This window comes from Mustelus asterias, chromosome 9 (assembly GCF_964213995.1).
Source record: "Mustelus asterias chromosome 9, sMusAst1.hap1.1, whole genome shotgun sequence".
Taxonomy (NCBI): Eukaryota; Metazoa; Chordata; class Chondrichthyes; order Carcharhiniformes; family Triakidae; genus Mustelus; species Mustelus asterias.
The window spans coordinates 117,462,516-117,485,045 of record NC_135809.1 but is presented as its reverse complement, the minus strand read 5'-3'; the positions used below and the strand labels follow the sequence as shown (position 1 = coordinate 117,485,045).

General features: G+C 42.8%; 2 protein-coding genes across 7 annotated transcripts in view; one reads left to right on the top strand and one right to left on the bottom strand.

Moving 5' to 3' along the window:
• elp4 (elongator acetyltransferase complex subunit 4) overlaps positions 1 to 18,808 on the bottom strand; it is a 263,084-nt gene extending 244,276 nt beyond the window's left edge. For both annotated transcript variants that reach the window (XM_078220930.1, XM_078220932.1), the window contains exons 1-2: positions 18,620 to 18,808; positions 8,783 to 8,818 (exon numbers count right to left, since the gene is read on the bottom strand). In XM_078220930.1, coding sequence (XP_078077056.1) covers positions 8,783 to 8,818; positions 18,620 to 18,755 — 172 coding nt within the window. In that variant the 5' untranslated portion in view covers positions 18,756 to 18,808. The remainder of the gene's footprint in view (positions 1 to 8,782; positions 8,819 to 18,619) is intronic.
• A 122-nt stretch (positions 18,809 to 18,930) lies between these two features.
• immp1l (inner mitochondrial membrane peptidase subunit 1) overlaps positions 18,931 to 22,530 on the top strand; it is a 126,371-nt gene continuing 122,771 nt past the window's right edge. Inside the window, exon 1 of one of the 5 annotated variants that reach the window (XM_078220928.1) lies at positions 18,931 to 19,045. The gene's annotated coding sequence lies outside the window, so the exon portion shown is untranslated. Of the gene's footprint in view, positions 19,046 to 19,505; positions 19,593 to 22,530 lie in introns of those variants that run through there. The other 4 variants (XM_078220924.1, XM_078220926.1, XM_078220925.1 and 1 more) reach the window with 4 other exon arrangements.

Below are 22,530 nucleotides of genomic sequence, written 5' to 3'. Positions count from 1 at the left end.
AACACTGTTTCAAAGAAGATTTGAGAGTGTATCTTTTTGAAAGCGGAATTTGAAATTACTTGTGTGGAAGCTGGAGTTCAGTGAGGCAAGATGGCTCAATGTACACGAATCATCTGGGGGGGATTTTGAGGAGAAATGCACAGACATTCACTTGGGTTGGGTGGTGTGTGACCGTAGTCAACTCATGTTTAAAGGGTCTGTGTGTTCCTGAGACAATTTTCATCTAAGATATACTTTGTAACCCATGTCAACCTTAAAATCTGTGTATGTTTGTGAAGCTGGGGGAGAGTAAAGGAGTATTGTAATCAACCTTTTCATGTTTAATAATTTTTTTTCTGATCGTTGAAACTAATTAGTGGTCCTGTGACTCGGTTTCTTTCACGTTTTCTTAAGTGAAAGTAAAAAGTTATGGTCTTTTGAGCCAGGGTTCCATTCTGGGATCTTCCTGTCCAGTTAGAACATCAACTGGGACTTTCACAAAATGTTAATTTGCTAAACCATATATCTGACCTAACCAAATGCAGCAAACACTGGGTTTATTCCACCTCTGTTAGGTCGAAACACACAACTTAGAGGGTACATTTATGAAGCATTTTATGACTTTTACTCATTTATCGATGTATTCAGCTCATAAAAAATGCCTCAGCTTAATCTTTTAAAAGTAACATTGCATTAACATAAGAATGCCTCAAAAGAACAAGAAATACTTCCTCCCAGTGAAGTGAGATAGTATTCACTTCTGTCCCAAATGATTTGCTCCATTTGAAAATCCCTAAATAACAAAACTCACGAGACTGTTTCAATCTCAAAGCTACTATATGTTCATGATCATATGTACTGTAAACTAGCATCAATATTATATTGTACAACCAACTTAATGACAAAAAGCTATTTTCTTCCCCTGGATTTGCTGTCGGCTGTTATAAAGAAAGAAGTTCATTTATCTCTTCAGTTCCCTTCAGGCATTCTTAATTCTTAAGTGTAATTTGCCACTGAAAAGCACCTGTAAATGGTAGCTTTAAGGCAGTGATTGAAGGGAGAGCAGGAGTAATTCTGATTACGTAATTACACAAGTCTTTGTGATACAGAATAATGAATACTTAGGAATTACGACAGAGCTGAAATTTTGATTTTGATTGATGATGTGCGCTGAGATACCTGGATTTTCTATTAAGTGTCAATCTACAGTCACTCTACTACCACCCCTTCCATTCCAAAACACTGATTCAATTCTTGTAATCAATGAAAAAAACATGCACCATCTCAACTGGCATACCACAAGTTTCTTGGCAGACGCGAAGACATTTTGTAATTGCGATGTCACCTAGAATTATCAGGTGGAAGATGGACTTCAGAAAGTGAAACAGACACACAATAGTTATGATATAGTTCTGAACATAATACGACGTTTTGCTGGATGTGAAACACTTAGCCAAGAGCTACTATAATAATTCATTTGTAAGCACGAGTTCGAAAATTACCCCCAAGTAACCAAAATCAATTGTATATGTGTAACCATGTATAGTTCTTAAAATGCTACATTCTGGATCCATTCCAGCGATGAACATACTGAACTCCCAATAGGCATCTCTGGAGGATTTCAGTACTGAAGCAAACTAATAGTTTAATAACACTCAAATTCACTATTACTCGATTAAATTAACCAGCTAATGCATTTGGAAGGTTAAGCACAATAATTCCTCCATCGAAACTAATTTGAGGAACGGTGGAATTGATTGAAGAGGAAGTTTAGTCACTAAAGTGTAATGTTTCGTGAAAAGGTGAGCACAGCACTGCATGACCTTCTGCAATGCACCTGAGCTTGCAAGACAGCAGAATAACAACATACTAAGAATAGCAAAACATGAGGTGCGTTGGATGACATTGATAATTAATGTTCACATGAGTTTAAAGAACCTGGTAACCAGGAACTTAGTAATGTTTCAGATAAAACCTTATACAAGCAAAACTTGCAATCAATTTTAGTGCCTTCTTTTGGGCGAGGTTGGGAAGGACAGATATCTTAATTTACCTTGTCCTTTTTTTCAACCTTGACCACTTCTGGTCTTGACGCTTAACTTGGATTTCTCAGTAAAACAAAAACCACTTTGTTGCTTGCAATTTTATCCCTTTCCCCTATCATGAGTCTCGAAATACCGTCTATCATCATTAAAGACTTAGGTCTATTCCCTAGTTTTCCCCATGTATCTCAAACAAGATGCTAGAAAATATGGGCAGCTGTCCTGTATTGTGGACAAGCAGCTAACCTCGACCAAGCATGCAGTCAGAGGTTTACAACATAGAAACAGGCCCTTCAGCCCAACTTATCCATGCTGCCCCTTTTTTAAAAAAATCACTAAACTAGTCCCAATTGCCCACATTTGGCCTCTATACCCATCTTACCCATGTAACTGTCTAATTGCTTTTTAAAAGACAAAATCGTACCCGCCTCTACTACTACCTCTGGCAGTTTGTTGCAGACACTCACCACCCTCTGTGTGAAACAATTGACCCTCTGGACCATTTTGTATCTCTCCCCTCTCACCTTAAACCTATGCCCTCTAGTTTTAGACTCCCCTCCCTTTGGGAAAAGATGTTGACTATCTACCTTTTCTGGGCCCCCCATTATTTTATAGCCCTCTTAAAAGATCACCCCTAAGCCTCGTACGCTCCAGGGAAAAATGTCCCAGTCTATCCAGCCTCTCCTTATAACTCAAACCATCAAGTCCCAGTAGCATCTTAGTAAATCTTTTCTGCATTCTTTCTGGTTTAATAATATCCTTTCTAAAATAGGGTGACCAGAACTGTACAAATCATTCCAAGTTCCACAGTTGCAAAAGTGAGACAGGTAACTGAGCTATAGAAGGACTCTTATAAATTCACATCCTACTTATTGAAGGTGGAGCAGATTGTCCCACTGCTCTTGTACTTGAAACAAACATAAAACAATAGCCTATAATTCCACATTAGAGATCAAGGATTTCAAAACAGAATTTTAGTTTCATTCCATGACCCCCTAGAAAGAAACATGTCGGTTGAACACTGAATATGAGTGACTCAATTTCACTTATATAAACAGAACTTATATTAAATTCAGCTGATTTCATAAAATACAGTGTTTAATTTTTATTTCACTAATGACTGAGCAATTTTACGTGCCAGTGATGCGATACTTTACTGCAGTGGCATTAAAACCACTGCAATGCAGTGAATAATCACTTAAAGCAATGGCTGATCCATCAAGCATGTTTCCAAACACATTCAAAATCAAGATGAGTCATCCGTAGAATCGATGTGTTATCAAAGCATCGAAAGCATGCAACTGACATCCATGTGGAAAAAAACTATGGTGCCTTTAGTTGTGGATAATTTCATGCATAAAAGAACTTTCAGAATGTACGACCACTAGAAGCCTACATTTACGTGAAATTATTCCTTACTATGATTATATTAAGCATGTATTTTCTATATAAAGTTGCGACACCAACTGAGAATCCTGCTTCACAATTCATATGCAAGGTACAAAATAAAGTTTGTAAAAACCAAAACCACATTAACAAAAAACAGAATAAAATGCCTACATAAACTATCAAATGGTAATGGATAGATGTGGAAAATGAATCAGTCCACCTTAGAATTTATCTACTTGTCGCTTTTGTCTACTGAAATTACCAGCTTAACTGTCCTGGCAAACAAACTTTTATTGGGTAAAAAGAAGCAAATCGTATGGCAAAAAGAAATAAATCTAGTGCAAATATTCAACAATACAACAATATACACTCTATTAAAAATAAGCCTGACAGGAGACTTTTTTCTACATAGGAAACATCATTCTTTAACTATATTGTGAAGCATTTGGCATTTATAATTAAGAAGTATTTGAAGTGCAGGGAAAATTCTGTTCAAGGAAATCCCTATCTATCATGTTGAAATCTAGTATACAAGGGCCAACTGTTCCCTCCAGAATATGGCACTTGATACTATAATTTGAATTGTCAGTCAGTCAAAAGTCCAAGAAAATAAATTTAAAGGGTTGTAAGGAAATATTATGCACTGTCCAGCAGGTAATAGACGCAAAATCAACTGAGGTGGTTCAAATGATGATAGATACTAACCTACGAATTAAGGTCAAGGAATGCAGGAAGGGTACAAAACTGGAATTAAAAAGATACAGCTGCCATGGCTAACTACCTGGTCAAGCAGGTTTGATGGGCCAAATAATCTGTTCCCATTCATATATAATCATAAGGTGGCAGTAATGCAATGATATTGTGGCTGGACTAGTAATCTAGACACCCAGAGTAATGTCTGTGAACTTGGGTTCGAATCACATCATAGCAGGTGGGATCTGGAATTAGAAGTCTAACAATGACCATGAAATCATTGTCGATTGTCGTAAAAAACTAATGTCCTTTAGGGAAGGAAATCATATCCTGTCCCAGTGGCAGGATAGACCTAGCAGAGGTGGTGGCACAACTGCCCTGGGAGTCCTCAACATCAACTCTGGACCATGAAGTCTCTTCTCATCAGATCAAACATGGACAAGTAAACCTCCTGCTGATTACCACATACTGCCCTCTTCAGCTGATGAATCAGTATTCCTTCATGTTGAACACCATTTAGAGGAAACAGTGAAAGTGGCAAGGGTGCAGAACGTATTCTGGGTGAGGGGCTTCATTGTCTATCACCAAGATTGCCTTGGTAGCATCACCACAGACTGAGTTAGTCGAGAGTCCTAACGGACGTAACTGCTAGACTGGGTCCTCATCCTCACTAACCTGCCTGCCGCAAATGTCTCTATCCATGACAGTCGTGATAGGAGTGACCATCATCCAGTCCTTGTGGAGACAAAGTCACATCTTGACACTGAGGATACCCTCCACTGTGTTGTGTGGCCCGAAACACCACACTAAATGGGATTAACTTTGAACACATCTAGCAACTAGAAACTGGGTATTCATGAGGTGCTGTGGGCCATTAGCAGCAACAGAATTATGCTCAACCACAATCTGGAACCTCATGGCCCAACACATCCCCAATCACACTATTACCACCAATCCTGATTCAATAAAGAGTGCAGGAGGGCATGCCAGTAACAGCACTAGGCATACCTAAAAATGAGGTGTCAACCTGGTGAAGTCAACTGTCAACTTGCATGCTAAACAGCATAAGTAGCAAATGATATACAAAAGCTATACGATCCCACAACCAATGGATCAAATCTAAATTCTGATTCTGTCAACAGTACGGAAGACTTGTGCTCCATAAATTGTTGCAGCCCTAGTCAAGCTGTTCCAATACAGCTATAACACTGGCATCTACCCAGCAATGTGGAAAATTGCCCAGGTATGTCCTGTACACAAAAACAGAACAAATCCAACCAGGACAATTACCATCCCATCAGCCTACTCTTGATTATCGGTAAAGTAATGGAAGGGCTCATCAACAGTGCAATCAAACAGCACTTGCTTCACAATAAGCTGTTTACTAACACTTGATAAAGGTTCCACCAGGACCACTCAGTCCCTGACCTAATTACAGCCTTGGTTCAAACACAAGAGTGAATGCTCTTGACATCAAGGCCGCATGTGACTGAATGGGCATCAAGGAGCCCTGGCAAAACTAGAGTCAATGGAAATCAGAGGGAAAACTCTCCGCAGGTTGTACTCATACCTAGCACAACGGAAGAAGGTTATGGTTGTTGGAGTCAGTCACCTCAACTCCAGCACATCACTGTAGGAGTTCCTCAGGGGAACATCCTGGGTCCAACTATCTTCAGCTGCTTCTTCAATGACCTTCCTTTCATCATAATGTCAGAAGTGGGGATGTTTGCTGATGATTACACAATGTTTAGCACCATTCACAACTCCTCAGATACTGAAGCAGTCCATCTCCAAATGCAACAAGACCCTGGACAACATCCTGACTGGGTCAACAAGAGGCATGTAACTAACATTCATGCCACAAAAGTGCCAGGCAATGACCATCTCCAACAAGAGAGAATCTAACCATTGTCCCGTGACATTCAATGGCATTACCACTGAATCCCCTACCATCAACATTTTGGGAATTACCATTTTTGGGAGTTACCATTTACCACATAAATACTTTGGCTACAAGAGCAGGTTAGAGGCTAGGAATCCTGTGGCAACTAACTCACCTCCTGACTCCCCAAAGCCTATCCTTAATCACAAGACGGTAGAGTGATGGACTACTCTCCCCTTGCCTGGATGAGTGCAGCTCCAACAACACTCAAGAAACTTGACACCATCAAAGACAAAGCAGCCCGCTTCGTTGAAATCCCTTCCACAATCATTCACTCCCTCCACCACCATGCACAGTAGCAGCAGTGTTACCATTTTGCAAGATGCACTGCAGGAACTCACCAAGGCTCCTTTGGCTGCACCTTCCAAATGCATGACCATTGCCATTTAGAAGGACAATGGTAACAGATACACGGATCACCAAGTTTCCCTCCAAGGCACTCACCATCCTGACTTGGAAAGATATTGCCGTTTCTTCACTGTCTCTGGGTCAACATCTAAGAAATCCCTCCCTCACAGCACTATGGATTAACTATAACAAAAGGACTGCAGCAGTTCAAGAAGGCAGCACCACCTTCTCTAAGGCAATTAGGGCTAGGCAATGAAGGCTGACCTAGCCAGTGACACCCACATCCCATGACTGAATAAGAAATAAATAAATCCTTGTATCGTTGTGCGATTTGATTGCTTGTTCTAAGAGGAATTTTGAAACACATCTATATCAAAGAGTTTCCTTTCAGATTATATTCAGTTCAAAACAGGTTAAATCCATACAACACACAAGCTATCTGGACAAACATAATCATCTGTCAGAAGTATGTTAACTTCAGCTGCCAGAGTTAATTTTGCATTTTAGTAACATTCAGGGGCAACATGTTGGTCCTATTTATTTGAGCACAGTAAGGGACAGGGGCAACTGCCAGGGTCCACACATTCGGTTACAGATTTGACTGGCTGCTCAGCTGGCCAATCCCTGATACAGAGAGCTGGAGGGTTAAGTTTTTGACTTCCTGTCTAGCTGAAGCATAATTTGAAGTAACATGAAGCAAAAACAGGATGATTTCTGTTCTATCAATAAGGCCAAGTAGTTTCATAGATTTTCTGATCTGTGAGATGGATATACAACATAGTCGCAGTATTTCCTACTACTACAGGACTGCTATGGACTGAAATATGGTGCTTGTTCACACAAAAATTCATTGCACAATCCTGCAATGGATGCTGCAGCACCACCACTGGCAGTAAAGTATAATTACAACATAAGTTTACATAGACAGATGTTAACATAGGAATTTAGAATGTGAACTGAAAAATGTGCATGTATAAAATGGAAACTCAATTAGGTTGGTATGTCTTGGTACAATTATTCCTGTCTTCCGAGTCTACTTCACCTGATTACTATACTTGGTCTTTACTCCCTATGTGCTTTGTCATGGACAATGGCTGGTAATATACTGATTTTTTGATTTGATTTATTGTCACATGTATTGGGATACAGTTTCTTGTGCACTCTCCAGACAAAATATACCATTCATAGAGTAAAGGAAAGGAGAGGGCGCAGAATATAGTGTTACAGTCAAGGATAGGGTGTAGAGAAAGATCAAACTTAATATAAGGTCAGCCCATTCAAAAGTTTGATGGCAGCAGGGAAGAAACTGTTCGTGGGTCAGTTGGTATGTGACCCCAGATGTTTTTATCTTTTTCCCAGTGGAAAAAGATGGAAGGGAGTATGTCCAGGGTGTGTGGGGCCCTTGATTATGCTGGCTGCTTTTCCGAGGCAGCACAAAGGGTATTTGCAAAAGGAATACAGGCTTAAATATTGAATATTCTTTTCATAAAGATTTACACAATACAGTACCACTAGTAGGGAAATGTGTTACTGCTGTAATGTTTTACTAATTTCAATTCCTTTCACCATTTTGCTCTTGCCAAGGTCATTTTCTTCCACTTCAGTAAAATTGCATGCTTCTGCCTCTATTCTCCTCTGTCTGAAATCCAAATTTGTGCCTTCCTCACTTTGAGTTTCACCTCTCTAACACTCTAAGATAGGCACCAAGCCTCAATGTTCCATAAATTTTTAAATTATTCAAAATCCCACAGCACATTTTCTCACCTCTATAAAGTTCTGCACTTGTAACATCCCAAGGCTCATTAACTCCTCAGATTTCCAGAAATCTGAAGGATTTTCATCTTTGTTTTCAAATTCCTCTCAGAACTGCCTCCACTCTAAACAATCTCCTCCTTTCTTGGAAAGCAACAACGTTGAGCAATACAGAAATGTACGATAGGAAAAAAATTGCTTTCTTATTCAGAACTGTAAAGCACCAAAAATCCACCAACTCCTTTTCAACCGATGTACATAGGGTCATAACTGCTCCATCAGTTTGTGGCTGTGCCTTTAGTTGACTGGATCCCAAGTTCTGGAATTCCCTTCTTTAGCTTCTCTCCTCCACTAAAGCACTCATTGAAGTCTATCTCCTTGACCAAGTGTTTGGTCTCCTATCCTAAAGGTTCACATGGCTCAGTGATTTTTTTAAATATAATGCTTCTGTGAAGCATCTTGAGACATTTTACTACTTTAAAAGCAATATAGCGTCAGTGTGGAGGGACCAGGTGCATTACAAGATTTAACAAAGATAAAAGACCTGGTTATTAGGTTGATCCAAATAATAGGTGGACATTTTATTTAAGCCTCCATACAGTGATAGTGAGCTTCTAAAATGCAATATTTCACTTACCAACAAGAAGAAGAGTTCCAACTGCCAGGCCTCCTCCTAAAAAGAAATTAACATTATTAAATCATTTTCAAAGTGCCCTCAATAATCCAAAGATTTTAAAATGGCAAACAGAATTTGGTTCACAAATGACACGGTGGACAGTTTCTACTGTGTATCACACAAATCCCACATAAAGGAAATCCTCAATAAAGGGCGTGAATGGAAAATCACAAAGAATGTGTTCCAGAGGTTGTTGCTGTCATTAAAAAGTTGATGGCAGATCAATGAGAAGGCAGAGAAAACATGGTCAGATTATGAGATAGGCATGTTTAACAGCAAAGGCTGGGGTGCAAAAGCTAGAAAACGTGGAGGTTCTACTTGTCCATAGAGCATAGGAAATAGACTGCGGGGTGGGGGCATAAAGGATGAGAAAAAGAAAATGAGAGGAAATAGAGACATCATAAGTTTACTGGGCCTTCGTGGTCATTGTAAAATTTACTTATGTATTGTTGAAAACTACACTAGGCCCTGTACCTTGGGAGTACTAGGACAGCACTGGAAAAGATACAAAAGCTTGTGCTCTGTGTATGTCCCCAAGCATGTATACTGAAAGAATATGGCAGATACTGAAGCAATTCCAAAAGATCTTTGATCTTGACGTTATTTGCTAACCTAGAAATTATACTCAAAATGTTTGACTTGAGAACAAGGAAAATTTTTTCATGTGATTCCATAACAATTCATCCTTACAAACAGAGGTGGCAGTACTTTCTTTGAACCAAATCCCCTACCCCCACCACCCCACAAGTTCCATTGCTGCAATTATGCTTGATTGAGCTACTTCAAGACAAAAATATAATACTTCTTTCAGCAATGAGTCATGCAGTTAATATAAATTTTTAACTCCATGACTCAACTAACACACACCAAAGAAGATAACACTTCTTCATGTTAATCATCGGTTGCTATGTGGAAATAAAACCTACACTTATTTCTTCAATTCCTGATTTCATAGGATAAAAGTTTTGCAATAATTGATGAATAATATAATTAAACCCAAGGCACGTCATAGATGGGCTGACAATATTGTACCATTTACTGCAACACCAACAAAAGAAACTAATTATAAACAGACAACTTAGTGACATAAAGGAATGATTCTTAATCGCTGTGCTACAATTCCAGTGCATAAAAATATTGGCACAATGGAAGAAAAAGACATCAGAAGCCCCATTCACACAGATCATCTATTCAGCTGCAATACTCAATAGCTTGCTCAGTCATAGCACTCTTGGCTGAGCCAGAAGGCTGTAAGGTTAAATCCCACTCCAGTGACTTGAGCAGATAATCCAAGTTGACACACCAGAGCAGTGTTGTGTTAGGTGAAGTCTTTCGGATGGGTTGTTAAACCCAGGCCCTGTCCGCCCTCTTAGGCAGACACAAAAGATCCCACAGCACTATTTCGAAGATGAGCACGGGCATTCACCACAGTGTCCTGGACAACAATTATGCCTCAAACAACACCTAAAGGAACAGATTTTCTGGTCACTACAAGGTTTGTAGGACTTGCTGGGAACAAATTGGTGACCATGTTTTCTTCAATACAACTGTGGCTAAGTTTCAGGGAAGTACTTAACTGGCTGTCAAACACTTTGGGGTGTACTGTGATCATGAAAGGTGCTGGAGAAATGCAATTGCTTACTTCTCTTTTGAATCATTACTCTCAAGGGAGGATATTCAACATGATAGTTTCTCACCCAAACACAGAATTCTGCATACATCATTATGTTACACCAGGCCAACAAATTGATCTTTGCTGGAATGTCCTCTCCACTCTTCACCAGGGCTCCTTCGACAGCACCTTCTAAACCAGCAACCTTTACCACCTAGAAGGACAAGGGCAGCAGGTGCATGGGAACACTATCACTGACAAGATGATCCCCTCCAAGCCACACACCATCCTGACATGGAACTATATTGCCATTCCTTCACTGTTGCTAGGTCAAATTCCTGGAACTCCCTCCCTAACACCACTGTGGGTGTACATGCATCACAGATTGCAGCAGTTTAAGGAGACAGCTCACCACCTACTTCTTGAGGATAATTAGGTAACCCTGGCCTAGTTAGCGATGCCCACATACCATGAAATAAAAAAAATGCTTTCAATATCTGGCATGTTCTCAGTACGCATGCTTGAGGAGATGCAGAGGTCATCAAGGCCTAGGCACGGTAATAAAACTCCTTTGATCTTTTCTCCAGTGCTGTGCAGCACTAAACATTTGCCAGATTCACTCATGTCAGTGGCTAGGAAGATCCAGTAAATGAAAAAACAGGTATTCCAAGCCACTGGCCTTAGCAAATCCATCAAGTTTATTTATGTCATCTGTCCAATTGCAAGAGATTATATGAAAGTAAGTTTAATGTTTATTTATTAGCATTGCGAACCAGCAGTGCTGGCGCAGCAGCACAAGAACACAGGCAAGTGAAAAGGACATTTGGCAATTTGAACAGTAATTTAGAGAACAAAAGGTACAAACCTCCACAAACATGATTTTGCTTGCCAACTTTCCGTCCATTAGAGATATCAATTAGTCAGTTAGGATATAACAAAAGCTCTGTTCCTCCTCAAATGTGAACCACCTCAAACTTAGGACCTCCAAAAACAATGAGAATCCAAACTAAATCTGCAAAGTACTGGAGCATGGTGGAAGACCCTCCCCTGTTCCTTACTTGGATTTTGAAACATACATGCAGGAAACAATGAAAAGTCCTGCAGGAATCACAAGCAATACAAATAGTTTCAAACAAACGTAATGTAGCATTGTGATGATAGTGATCAATCACATCCCACTTCCTGTAACTTCATCACTTCTGAACCTTAGTGAAACACCTGATCCAACTTGGTGAGCTCATCGTCCACACAAAAAATAACAAATCAGTATTTAGTTGTTCCCTATTTGGCTTGGACATATGCTCGGTAACTGAAACCCCTCATCCCTGGAAGCACTCATATTTGTAACTAACAAAATAATGTTTGGAGCAAATTTAATGCTCCCTATAACTTTTCCTCACAGGTGCCAGATGTGACTCAGTTGGTAACTGTAGTATAAGGGTGTTTGGCAGAGCAAGGGTTAATGAGGGACTGAAGAATAGTATGAGGTAGAGAGATAGATGACAGCAGAGTGGCGCAGGGAGAGTCTGAGCATCATCAGCATAATGCTGGCACTTAGATAGGAGAGTATCTTGGAGACATAGATATGGTTGCATGTACAACAATAAACTGCTTATGTTCAAACACACAAGCCTCCAGACCTTTTAACGAAACACCAATCAACCATACAACAATGATAACAGCAGTGGGATGGACCCCAAAATCCCAAGGCAGCTAATGAATGAACAACAGCTCAACAGAAGCTGGATAAGGAACATAGAACCTCAAAGCATGAGAAACCAAAGGAACTGCAGCCTGACCTGAGCAAAGTGCACTTGAAGCAAAGACACAGCTGGAGATTGTCTTAAAAGAAGCTCCATTGAGGATGTGGAGGCAGAAGAGCAGAATAAAAATCCACTGTGCAGCTAAAGGACTCTTCAAGAGCACAAAGAGGGCCATTGACTCTGCGTTCAATTAGATTTGGCAAAGGACTGTGCCAGATCACAAAAAGGGTAAGCAAAGTTCAGAAAAGGGCTGAACTTACCTTTTAAAAATAGTCAGGATAATAATCAGGCAGAGCATACTGATTGTTTAACCAGCACAATTTTAAGAAGGCTGTGGCCAAGTCCGTCAGTGCCATGCCGCATGGCAGCTGAGCTAAAATAAATGAAAAAAGTGTTTTTAAAACAGCCAGACCTTAAGTGTTGGCCTGAGGATTCGGATGATCTCCTACAGGACTGCTTCGAATCAGTGGACTGGTCAATATTTAAAAACTCAGCGACCAACCTGAATGAGTAACTGACTTCATTGGTAAGTGTGTAGAAGACAAAGAAGCAAATCCATGCGTTTGCCAACCGGAAACCATGGACAGACAGGGATATCCTTTGATTTGATTTATTAATGTCACATGTATTAGCATACAGTGAAAAGTATTGTTTCTTGAGCGCTATACAGACAGAATATACCGATCATAGAGAAGGAAAGGAGAGAGTGCAGAATGTAGTGTTACAGTCATAGCTAGGGTGTAGAGAAAGATCAACTTAATGCAAGGTAAGTCCATTTAAAAGTCTGACAGCAACAGGGAAGAAGCTGTTCTTGAGTCGGTTGATACGTGACCTCAGACTTTTGTATCTTTTTCCCGATGGAAAGAGGTGGAAGGGAGAATGTCCGGGGTGCGCGGGGTCCTTAATTATGCTAGCTGCTTTTCCGAGGCAGCGGGAAGTGTAGACAGAGTGAATGGATGGGAGGCTGGTTTGCGTGATGGATTGGACTACATTCATGACCTTTTTTAGTTTCTTGCAGTCTTGCGCAGAGCGGGAGCCATACCAAGCTGTGATACAACCAGAAAGAATGCTTTCTATGATGCATCTGTAAACATTGGTGAGTAGCTGACATGCCAAGTTTCCTTAGACTTCTGAGAAAGTAGAGGCATTGGTGGGCTTTTTTAACTACAGTGTCGCCATGGGGGGACCAGGACAGGTTGTTGGTGATCTGGACACAAAAGCCTGAAGCTCTCGACCCTTTCTACTTCGTCCCTATTGATGTAGACAGGGGCATCTTCTCCTCTACGCTTCCTGAAGTCGATAACAATCTCCTTCGTTTTGTCGACATTGAGGGAGAGAATATTGTCGCCGCACCAGTTCATCAGATTCTCTATCTCATTCCTGTACTCTTTCGTGTCATTGTTTGAGATCCGGCCCACTACGGTGGTGTTGTCAGCAAACTTGAAAATCAAGTTAGAGAGGCTGAATTGATTTGTGCCATGACTATCCTTTCAAAGCACTTCATAATGATGGGTGTCAGAGCCACCGGACGATAGTCATTAAGGCACGCTGCTTGGCTTTTCTTAGTTACCAGGATGATGGTCGTCTTCTTGAAGCAGATAGGGACCTCAGATTGTTGTAAAGAGAGGTTGAAGATGTCTGTGAAACCCCCGCCAGCTGATCCGTGCAAGATCTGAGTGCTCATTTGAGTACCCCATCCGGGCCAGTCGCTTTCCGTGGGTTGACCTTCGAGAAAGCTGCTCTGACATCTGCAATGGTGACCCTGGATACAGGTTCATTCAAGGCTTCCAGGGTGGAGGGCATGCACTCGCTGACCTCTTGCTCAAAATGGGTGTAGAATGTATTGAGCTCATCAGGGAGGGGTGCATTAGAACCGGCAATTTTACATGCCTTCATCTTGTAGTCTGTTATGTCTTGCAGACCTTGCCATAGTCGGCGACGGTCTGTGTGGCTATCCTGGGACTCTAGCTTGGTCCGGTACGGTCTTTTGGCATCTTTGATGGATCTCCTTAGATCGCATCTGGCTTTGTTGTACAGGTCAGGGTCGCCTGACTTGAACCCCTCAGACCTGGACTTCAACAAGTAGTGAATATCCCTGTTCATCCATGGTTTCCAGTTGGGGAACACGCGGATTTGCTTCTTTGGCACAGTCTTCCATACACTAATGAAGTCAGTTACTGTAGTGGCATACTCGTTCAGGCTGGTTGCAGAGCTTTTAAATACTGAACAGTCCACTGACTCCAAGCAATCCCATAGGAGATCATCCGATTCCTCAGACCAACATTGTACGACTTTCTTTGGTAGATTCTCCCGCTTCAGTTTTTGCTTGAAAGCTGGGAGCAGGAGCACAACCTTGTGGTCTGATTTGTCGAAGTGTGGGTGGGCGATAGAGAGGTAGGCATGGTTGATATTTGTGTAGCAGCGGTCTAGGATATTTCAGCCTCTGGTGGAACAGGAGACGTAGTGGTGGTAACTTGGTAGTACGCTCTTGAGCTTGGCCTGATTGAAGTCCCCGGCCACAATGAACAAGGCCTCAAGATGGTTTGTCTCAAGGCTATTTGTGGTGGTGTATATTTCGTCCAGCATGATCTTCATGTCCGCATGGGGTGGGATGTAAACTGCCATCAGGATAACGGAGGTGAACTCCTGTGGAAGGTAGTAGGGGCAGTATATTAGCGTCAGGTATTCTAGGTCTGGGGAGTAGAAACTTGCCAGTGATGCTACGTCTAGGCAGCATGAGGTATTGATTAGGAAGCAGACCCCACCTCCCCTAGCTGTGCCCGAGGCTGCTGTACGGTCCATTCGACGGATTGAGAAGCCCTCTGGTTGTAGGGTGCAGTTCAGTGAAGCAGGAGTGAGCCATGACTCCGTGAAACAGAGTACCCAGTAGTCCCTCGATTCGCTTTGGAAAGTGAGTCTGGTTCTAAGTTCGTCTAGCTTGTTTTCCAGTGATTGGACATTTGCAAGCAGTAAGCTGCGGAGGGGAGCCTTGGGACCACATTGATTCACTCTTACCTGCAGGCCTGCATGTTTTCCACACTTCCTGGAGTGTCTGCTTCTTTTCGAGCCTGGGAGTAGTTTGTGGTGTTCAGGATTATAGTTGTGTCCAATGAGGTTCTTCGCTCTGGTCGGTGTGTGGATGGAGGATTTGTTGCCTTGCTTGTGGTTCCTGCGCTGGTAGATGGGTCTGCACGGTTGGGCTGCAGCTTGGCTTCGCCGGTTGGTGGATATCCAGGCGATGCAGCACTGCTTGCTGAAGTCCAGATCTGAAGCGTTCAAGTCAGGTGACCCTGATTTATACAAGAAATCCAGATATGATCTATGGAGATCCATCAAAGATGCCGAAAGACAGTACTGGACCAAGCTAGAGTCCTTGGCTAGCCACACGGACTCCTACCGACTATGACAAGGTCTGCAAGACACAACAGGCCACAAGATGAAGGCATTTAGAATTGCCGGCACCAATGCACTCCTTCTAGATGAGCTCAGCATATTCTATGACCATTTTGAGAAAGAGGTCAGTGAGAGCACGCCCTCCACCCTGGAAACTTTGGCCGAACCCAGATTTGACGTCACCATTGCAGACATCAGATCAGCCTTCTTGAAAGTCAACCCATGGAAAGGGACTGGCCCGGATGGGGTATCCAGACGAGCACTCAGATCTTGCACAGGCCAACTAGCGGGGGTGTTCGCAGACATCTTTAACCTCTCTTTACATCAATCTGAGGTCTCTATCTGCTTCAAGAAGATGACTATCATTCCTGTACCAAAGAAAAGCCAGGCAGTGTGCCTTAATGATCATCGTCCGGTGGCTCTGACATCCATCATTATGAAGTGCTTTTAAAGGTTAGTCATGGCACAAATCAATTCCAGCCTCCAGATTGCCTGGACCCACTCTTGTTTGCCTATCGTTGCCACGGGGCCATAGCAGACGTCATTTCCCTGGCCCTGCACTCAACCCTGGAATACCTGGGTAACAAAGAAACCTATGTCAAACTCCTATTTATTGACTACAGCTCAGCCTTCAACACCATTATTCTTACAAAACCCATCTCCAAACTCTGTGGCTAGGCTCCTCCTGGGGCTAGGCCAGGCTCCTCCTGGGGCTAGGCTAGGCTGCAGCTCTGCGACTGGGTCCTAGACTTCTTGTAAAATTCTGCCCAGAGAATCTAGTGAACTGGTGCGATGACGATAATCTCTCTCTCAATGTCAAAATGAAGGAGATAATCATCGACTTCAGGAAGCATAGTGGAGGACAGGCCCCTGTCTACATCAAAAGGGACGAAGTGGAACTGTTCGAGTACCTCAAGCTTCTAGGTGTCCAGATCACCAACAACCTGTCCTGGTCCCTCCACACTGACACTATAGTTAAGAAAGCCCACCAACCCCTCTACTTTCTCAGAAGGCTAAGGGAATTTGGTACGTCCACTACGAGTCTCACCAACCTTTACAGATGCACCACAGAAAGCATTCTTTCTGATTGTATCACAGCTTACTCTGGCCCCTGCTCTGTCCAAGACTGCAAGAAACTATAAAGGGTCGTGAACGAAGCCCAATCCATCACGCAAACCAGCCTCCCATCCATTGACTCTGCCTACACTTCCTGCTGCCTCGGAAAAGCATCCAGTATAATCAAGGACCCCACTTCAACTTCCAGGAAGAGCATGGTGGATCCCACGGAAACAGAAAACCTGAGTCCACTCTCTTAATAAACAGAGCAAACATATCCTATGAAAGGAATGGGACAAGCCAATGGTCTCTGATCAAATAAGACAGACTGTTGACAAATAAAAACATAATACTAAAGGGTACAAAAAGAAAACCCAGATGTTGAAACCTGTACTACAATTACAACTCCAAACTAACCAATTCAGCCTGAAGCAACTGAAACTACCAGTCCACCCAACGGGAAATGAACAAATTCTCAGAATCATAAATCTTCCAGACCATCTGAACATATACAGTCAGAGGCTTGAGAAGGGGAAGCAAGTGAAGAAAGATTGTACTGTTCAAATGCTGGGTTAAGACTTGTGGGGAGGTGTAGTATAAGACTGCTCCACACAACAAGGGTTAAAGTGGCACTGGAGAACTGTACTGCCCATAATATGATGTAGAGTCACACGTCAGTAGACATGAGGCAGAATGGTGTAGGAAGAGTCTGAGAGAAGTTGGCATAATGAGAACACCTAGATAGGGTGATACTTTGAAGATATGTATATAATTGTATGTCAACAATAGACAATAATGTTTAACCACACAAGACGCCAAGACACCAGACAATACACTCTCGCCTCAGTCAGAAAATTATGGGTTCAAGTTCCATTCCAAGATTGGAGCATAAAATCAAGGCTGACACTGCAGAACTGAGGGAGTGCTGCATTGTCAGAGGTGCTTTCTTTTCAATGAGGCATCCAAAGGGAGACAGTGACAGAGTGGTAATGTCATGAGACTAGTAAAACAGAGGCTTAGGCTAATATTCTGGGGAATGGGTTAAAATTCCACCATGGCAGCTGGTGAAATTTAAATTCAATTAGACAAAAAGTCCGAAATTCAGGATAGTAATAGTAATCACTCATAAAAACGCATTAGGTCCACTGATGTCCATTAGGGAAGAAAATCTGCCATCTTTACTGGTCTGGCCTACATGTGATTCTTAACTGCCCTCTGAAATGGCTATGCAAGGCACTAATTGTAGCTAGTAATGGATGGGCACAATGTCCTCTCAGCAGACACAAACGATTCCATAGCACTTTTGCAAGAGGCTGAGGGAGTTGTATTCAGGCTAATATTTTTCTCTCAAAATAGAAGACTTATGCTAACATTATCTCATTGTTGTTTATGGGAACTTGCTGAGCTCCAAATTGGTTGCTGCTTTCCCTACTAGAGTTGAATAACAACTTGAGTTGTTATTCAGCCGGCCTGCACTGCACTACACTTTCTGTACTTATTGGTTGACACACTTGATTACCTGCGAGTGTTGGCCTATTGTCACTCTGCCTATATATTCTGTGCCTCTCTCCATTTCACCTGACGAAGAAGCATCGCTCCAAAAGCTTGTGAATTCAAATAAACCTGTTGGACTATAACCTGGTGTCCTCTCATCATGTCCACCCCAGTCCAACACCAGCATCTCCACATGGTAGAGAGTGACTACGCTTCAAAAGTAGAGGAATTTGAGACGTCTGGTGGCAATGAAAGGTGCTTTAAATATTGAATCTTGAATTCCGAGATCTTTGACAGCCCTCCTTGGCAGAGAGGGCTGAATTAAGATGGGCTGAATGGCTTGGGTTCGGTTGTGCTGTGAGTGAGGTTGCTCAGCCTCTGTCCACCAGGTGGGGAGGGGAGGGGAAAAGATTCTGGTGTTTACAATCACCCTTCATCATCTTGCGTCTTTGCTTGCTGGCCGGAGCCGGGCACACTGACCTATGATGTAGTCGAGGGACGGCACCCCGGTGGAGAGCAGCAGCTGCCCGTTGCGCAGCGACGGCCGGGTCCCGGGCGCTGTCGCCCGTTGGCTCCGCGCCCTCCGCTGGAAGCTCGTGCCCGCGCGCGCCGCCATCTTCCCACGGCCGTTGGCCGCGCGGCACCCTGGACAAGGAGACGGTCATTAGGACCCGGGGGCGGGGCAAAGTGACCACCCAATCAACAGAGTCCTCTGAAGCCTCACCCAATAAGAGACTATGTTACAAACCAGCGTGGGCAGCAACGCATGAAAGCCTATTTCCGATTGGCTCCTGTTCCTCCCCTCCCCCTCTCACCGGCGCGCGGCGTACCAACGGTGTCTTTGAGAGAACGCACGGTTGACATTTTCTTAAAGCGATGAGTTTATCTTCCGTTTAGGAAGGAAAGGTACAGATTTGTACTTATTTTAGTAGCTGACGTTATTGCTTTACACGCCATTATTTTTCGTGAGAGTTAGACGTTAATTAAAGTTTGCCAAACGGTTACCAACTCAGCTGAGGTGGTTTCACCAAATGCGCATGCGCCATATTCCAGTTACTCCTGGGACACTGTCCACAGGAAACTACGAAACCCAGAGTGTACCTGAGACTGCACAGGGCATGGTTTAAAATGTATTTATTAGTGTCACAAGTAGGCTCACATTAACACTGCAATGAAGCTACTGTGAAAATCCCCTCGTCGCCACACTCCGGCGCCTGTTCGGGCACACTGAGGGAGCATGTCCAGTGCACACCTAACCAGCGCGTCTTTCGGACCTGTGGGAGGAAACCGGAGCAGCCGGAAGAAACCCACACAGACACGGGGAGAACGTGTAGACTCCGCACAGACAGTGACCCAAGCTGGGAATGGAGCCCTGGTCCCTGGCGCTGTGAGGAAGCACTGCTAACCACGGTGCCACCGAGATTTAAATTCAGTAGAAATTGTAAGGTTAACTGTAAGTGTATTTCTACGGTAAAGAAACCCACCTGATTCCATTATTATTTATCTATTCGTATCTAAAAGGTAAAGAAATATTAAACTTGGAAACGAAGGGTACCAGTAAAACTTGCCTGAATTAGTCTTGTATTCCTTAATATGGAATGCTAGAATTATGGATGCCAGTGTTACTGTTTTTTTTACTGTGATTTAACAACTTTGAACTTGGGGAACACAGTGCTGTAGTGGTATTGTTTCTGAACTAGTAATCCGGACAGCCAGGGTAGGGATGCAGTGGTATAATGGTATTGTCGCTGAACTGGTAATCTGGACATCCAGGGTAATGCTTTTAGGAACCCAGGTTCGAACCCTACCAAGCCAGATAGAATCATAGAAACCCTACAGTGCAGAAAGAGGCCATCTGGCCCATTGAGTCTGCACCGACCACAATCCCACCCAGGCCCTACCCCCATATCCCTACATATTTACCCACTAATCCCTCTAACCTACGCATCTCAGGACACTTAGGGGCAATTTTTAGCATAGCCAATCAATCTAACCCTCACATCTTTGGATTGTGGGAGGAAACTGGAGCACCCAGAGGAAACCCATGCAGACACGAGGAGAATGTGCAAACTCCACACAGACAGTGACCCAAGCCGGGAATCGAACCCAGGTTCCTGGAGCTGTGAAGCAGCAGTGCTAACCATTGTACTACTGTGCCGCCAGATGTTGAAGTTTGATTTCAATAAGAAAAAACCTGGCATTAAAAGTCTAATGATGACCATGAAACTGTTGCCAATTGTCATTTAAAACTCATCTGGTTCACTGATGTCCTTGGGGAAGGAAATCTGCTGTCCTTACCTGCTTTGGCCTACACGTGACTCTAGGTCCACATGTGATTCTTAACTCCTCTTTAAAATGGCCTGGCAAGCCACTAAGTTCAGGGGCAGTTAGGGGTGGGTAATAAATGCTGGCTCAGCCAGTGATGCCCACATTCCATGAATAAAAAAAACTTTTTTTTCTCTTTTGGGTCGAGAGTTGTTTGCAATGGCTTCTCTGGACCCTCCTAGATTGTTATTGCTGGTATCATGCAAGGACCTTTCCTAGCCCCCCTTCACCTTATTTCTAATCTATATCCTGCCCCTTGGTTACATCATCTAAAGTCACAATGTGAATTTTCACATGTACGCTGACAACAAACACCCTGCTCTGCGTCACCACCCTCTCTCTTGATTCCTTTTTTTGTCATTTAATCGTCAGAGTATTTATACAATATCCAGTACTGGATAAAGAGAAATTTCTGCCAATGAAACTTTGGAACGGCTGAAACCATTGTTTTCAGTGTGAACTAAAATTTTGGGAACAGTTTGTGGTTGAAAAGTCATGTTTGTCCTGAGTTGAGCTTCCTTCTTCAAAATTGCAAAATCACCAAGACCACCTAATTCCACCTCTATAATATCTCTGACTCTGACCCTGTCTCCATTATTCTGCTACTAAATCCCTTTTCCATAGAACTTAGAACATAGAACAGTACAGCACAGAACAGGCCCTTCGGCCCACGATGTTGTGCCGAGCTTTATCTGAAACCAAGATCAAGCTATCCCACTCCCTATCATCCTGGTGTGCTCCATGTGCCTATCCAATAACCGCTTAAATGTTCCTAAAATGTCTGACTCCACTATCACTGCAGGCAGTCCATTCCACACCCCAACCACTCTCTGCGTAAAGAACCTACCTCTGATATCCTTCCTATATCTCCCACCATGAACCCTATAGTTATGCCCCCTTTTCCATGCTTTTTAAATCTCTAGACTCGACTATTCTAATGTTCTCCTGGTTGTCATCCCACATTCTACTTTCTTTAAACTGGAAGTCATCCAACACTCTCCTGCCCATGGCCTTAGTCACCCCAAATCACATTTATTCACCACTTCTGTGCCTTCTGAGCTAAATGAGATTACATCAAGTGATGCCTTTATTTCAAAATTCTCATCCTTTTCAATTCAGTCCATATCCTCATCCCATCCTGTCTCTGAGATCCCCTCCAGCCTCACTCACAACTCTCTCAGATATCTGTGACCATCTAATTCTGCCCTCTTGAATATCCCTGATTTTAATAACTTTCCGCTGACGGGCTCTAAACTCATAAGTTCCCTCCCTAAACTTTTTTCTTCCCATCTTTAATAAAAACAGGAAGTGCTGGAAATAACAGCAGGCTTGGCAACATCTGTAGAGAGAGAAACAGAGTTCATGTCTCAAGTCCAATGTGAGTCCTCTGTAGAATTCATTGGACTATTGGGTCGGAAACATTTATTGTTTCTTTCTCCACAGATGCTACCAGACCTGCAGAGTTTTCCAATAACTTTCTGTTTTAAGTTCAGATCTCCATCATCAGCAGTACTTTTCTTTTACTCTACCTCTATATCCTCCATTAAGATGCTGTTACTTCTTTGACCAACGTTTTGAGTTCCTGCCTTATTATTGCTATATTGGATGGGTGGTTAACAGTGAGGTTGAGTGTCTTGGGTTACAGGAAGATATAGATAAGATGGTCAAATGGGCGGGTAAGTGGCAGGTGGAATTTAACCCTGAAAAGTGTGAGGTGGTGCACTTTGGAAGGAGTAATTTGACAAGGAAGTATGCTATGAAAGGTCTGACACTGGGAAGTTCTGAAGAACAAAGGGACTTTGGCGTGTTTGTCATAGATCTCTGAAGGCAGGTAAATAGGGTGGTGAAAAAGGCATATGGCACACTCGCCTTTATCAGTCGGGGTATAGATTACAAAAGCAGAGAGGTCATGATGGAGTTGTATAGAACTTTGGTGAGGTGCAGTTCTGGTCGCCACATTATAAGAAGGACATGAATGCACTGGAGGGGGTGCAGAGGAGATTTACCAGGATGCTGCCTGGGATGGAACACCTAAGTTATGAAGAGAAGTTGGATAGGCTTGGGTT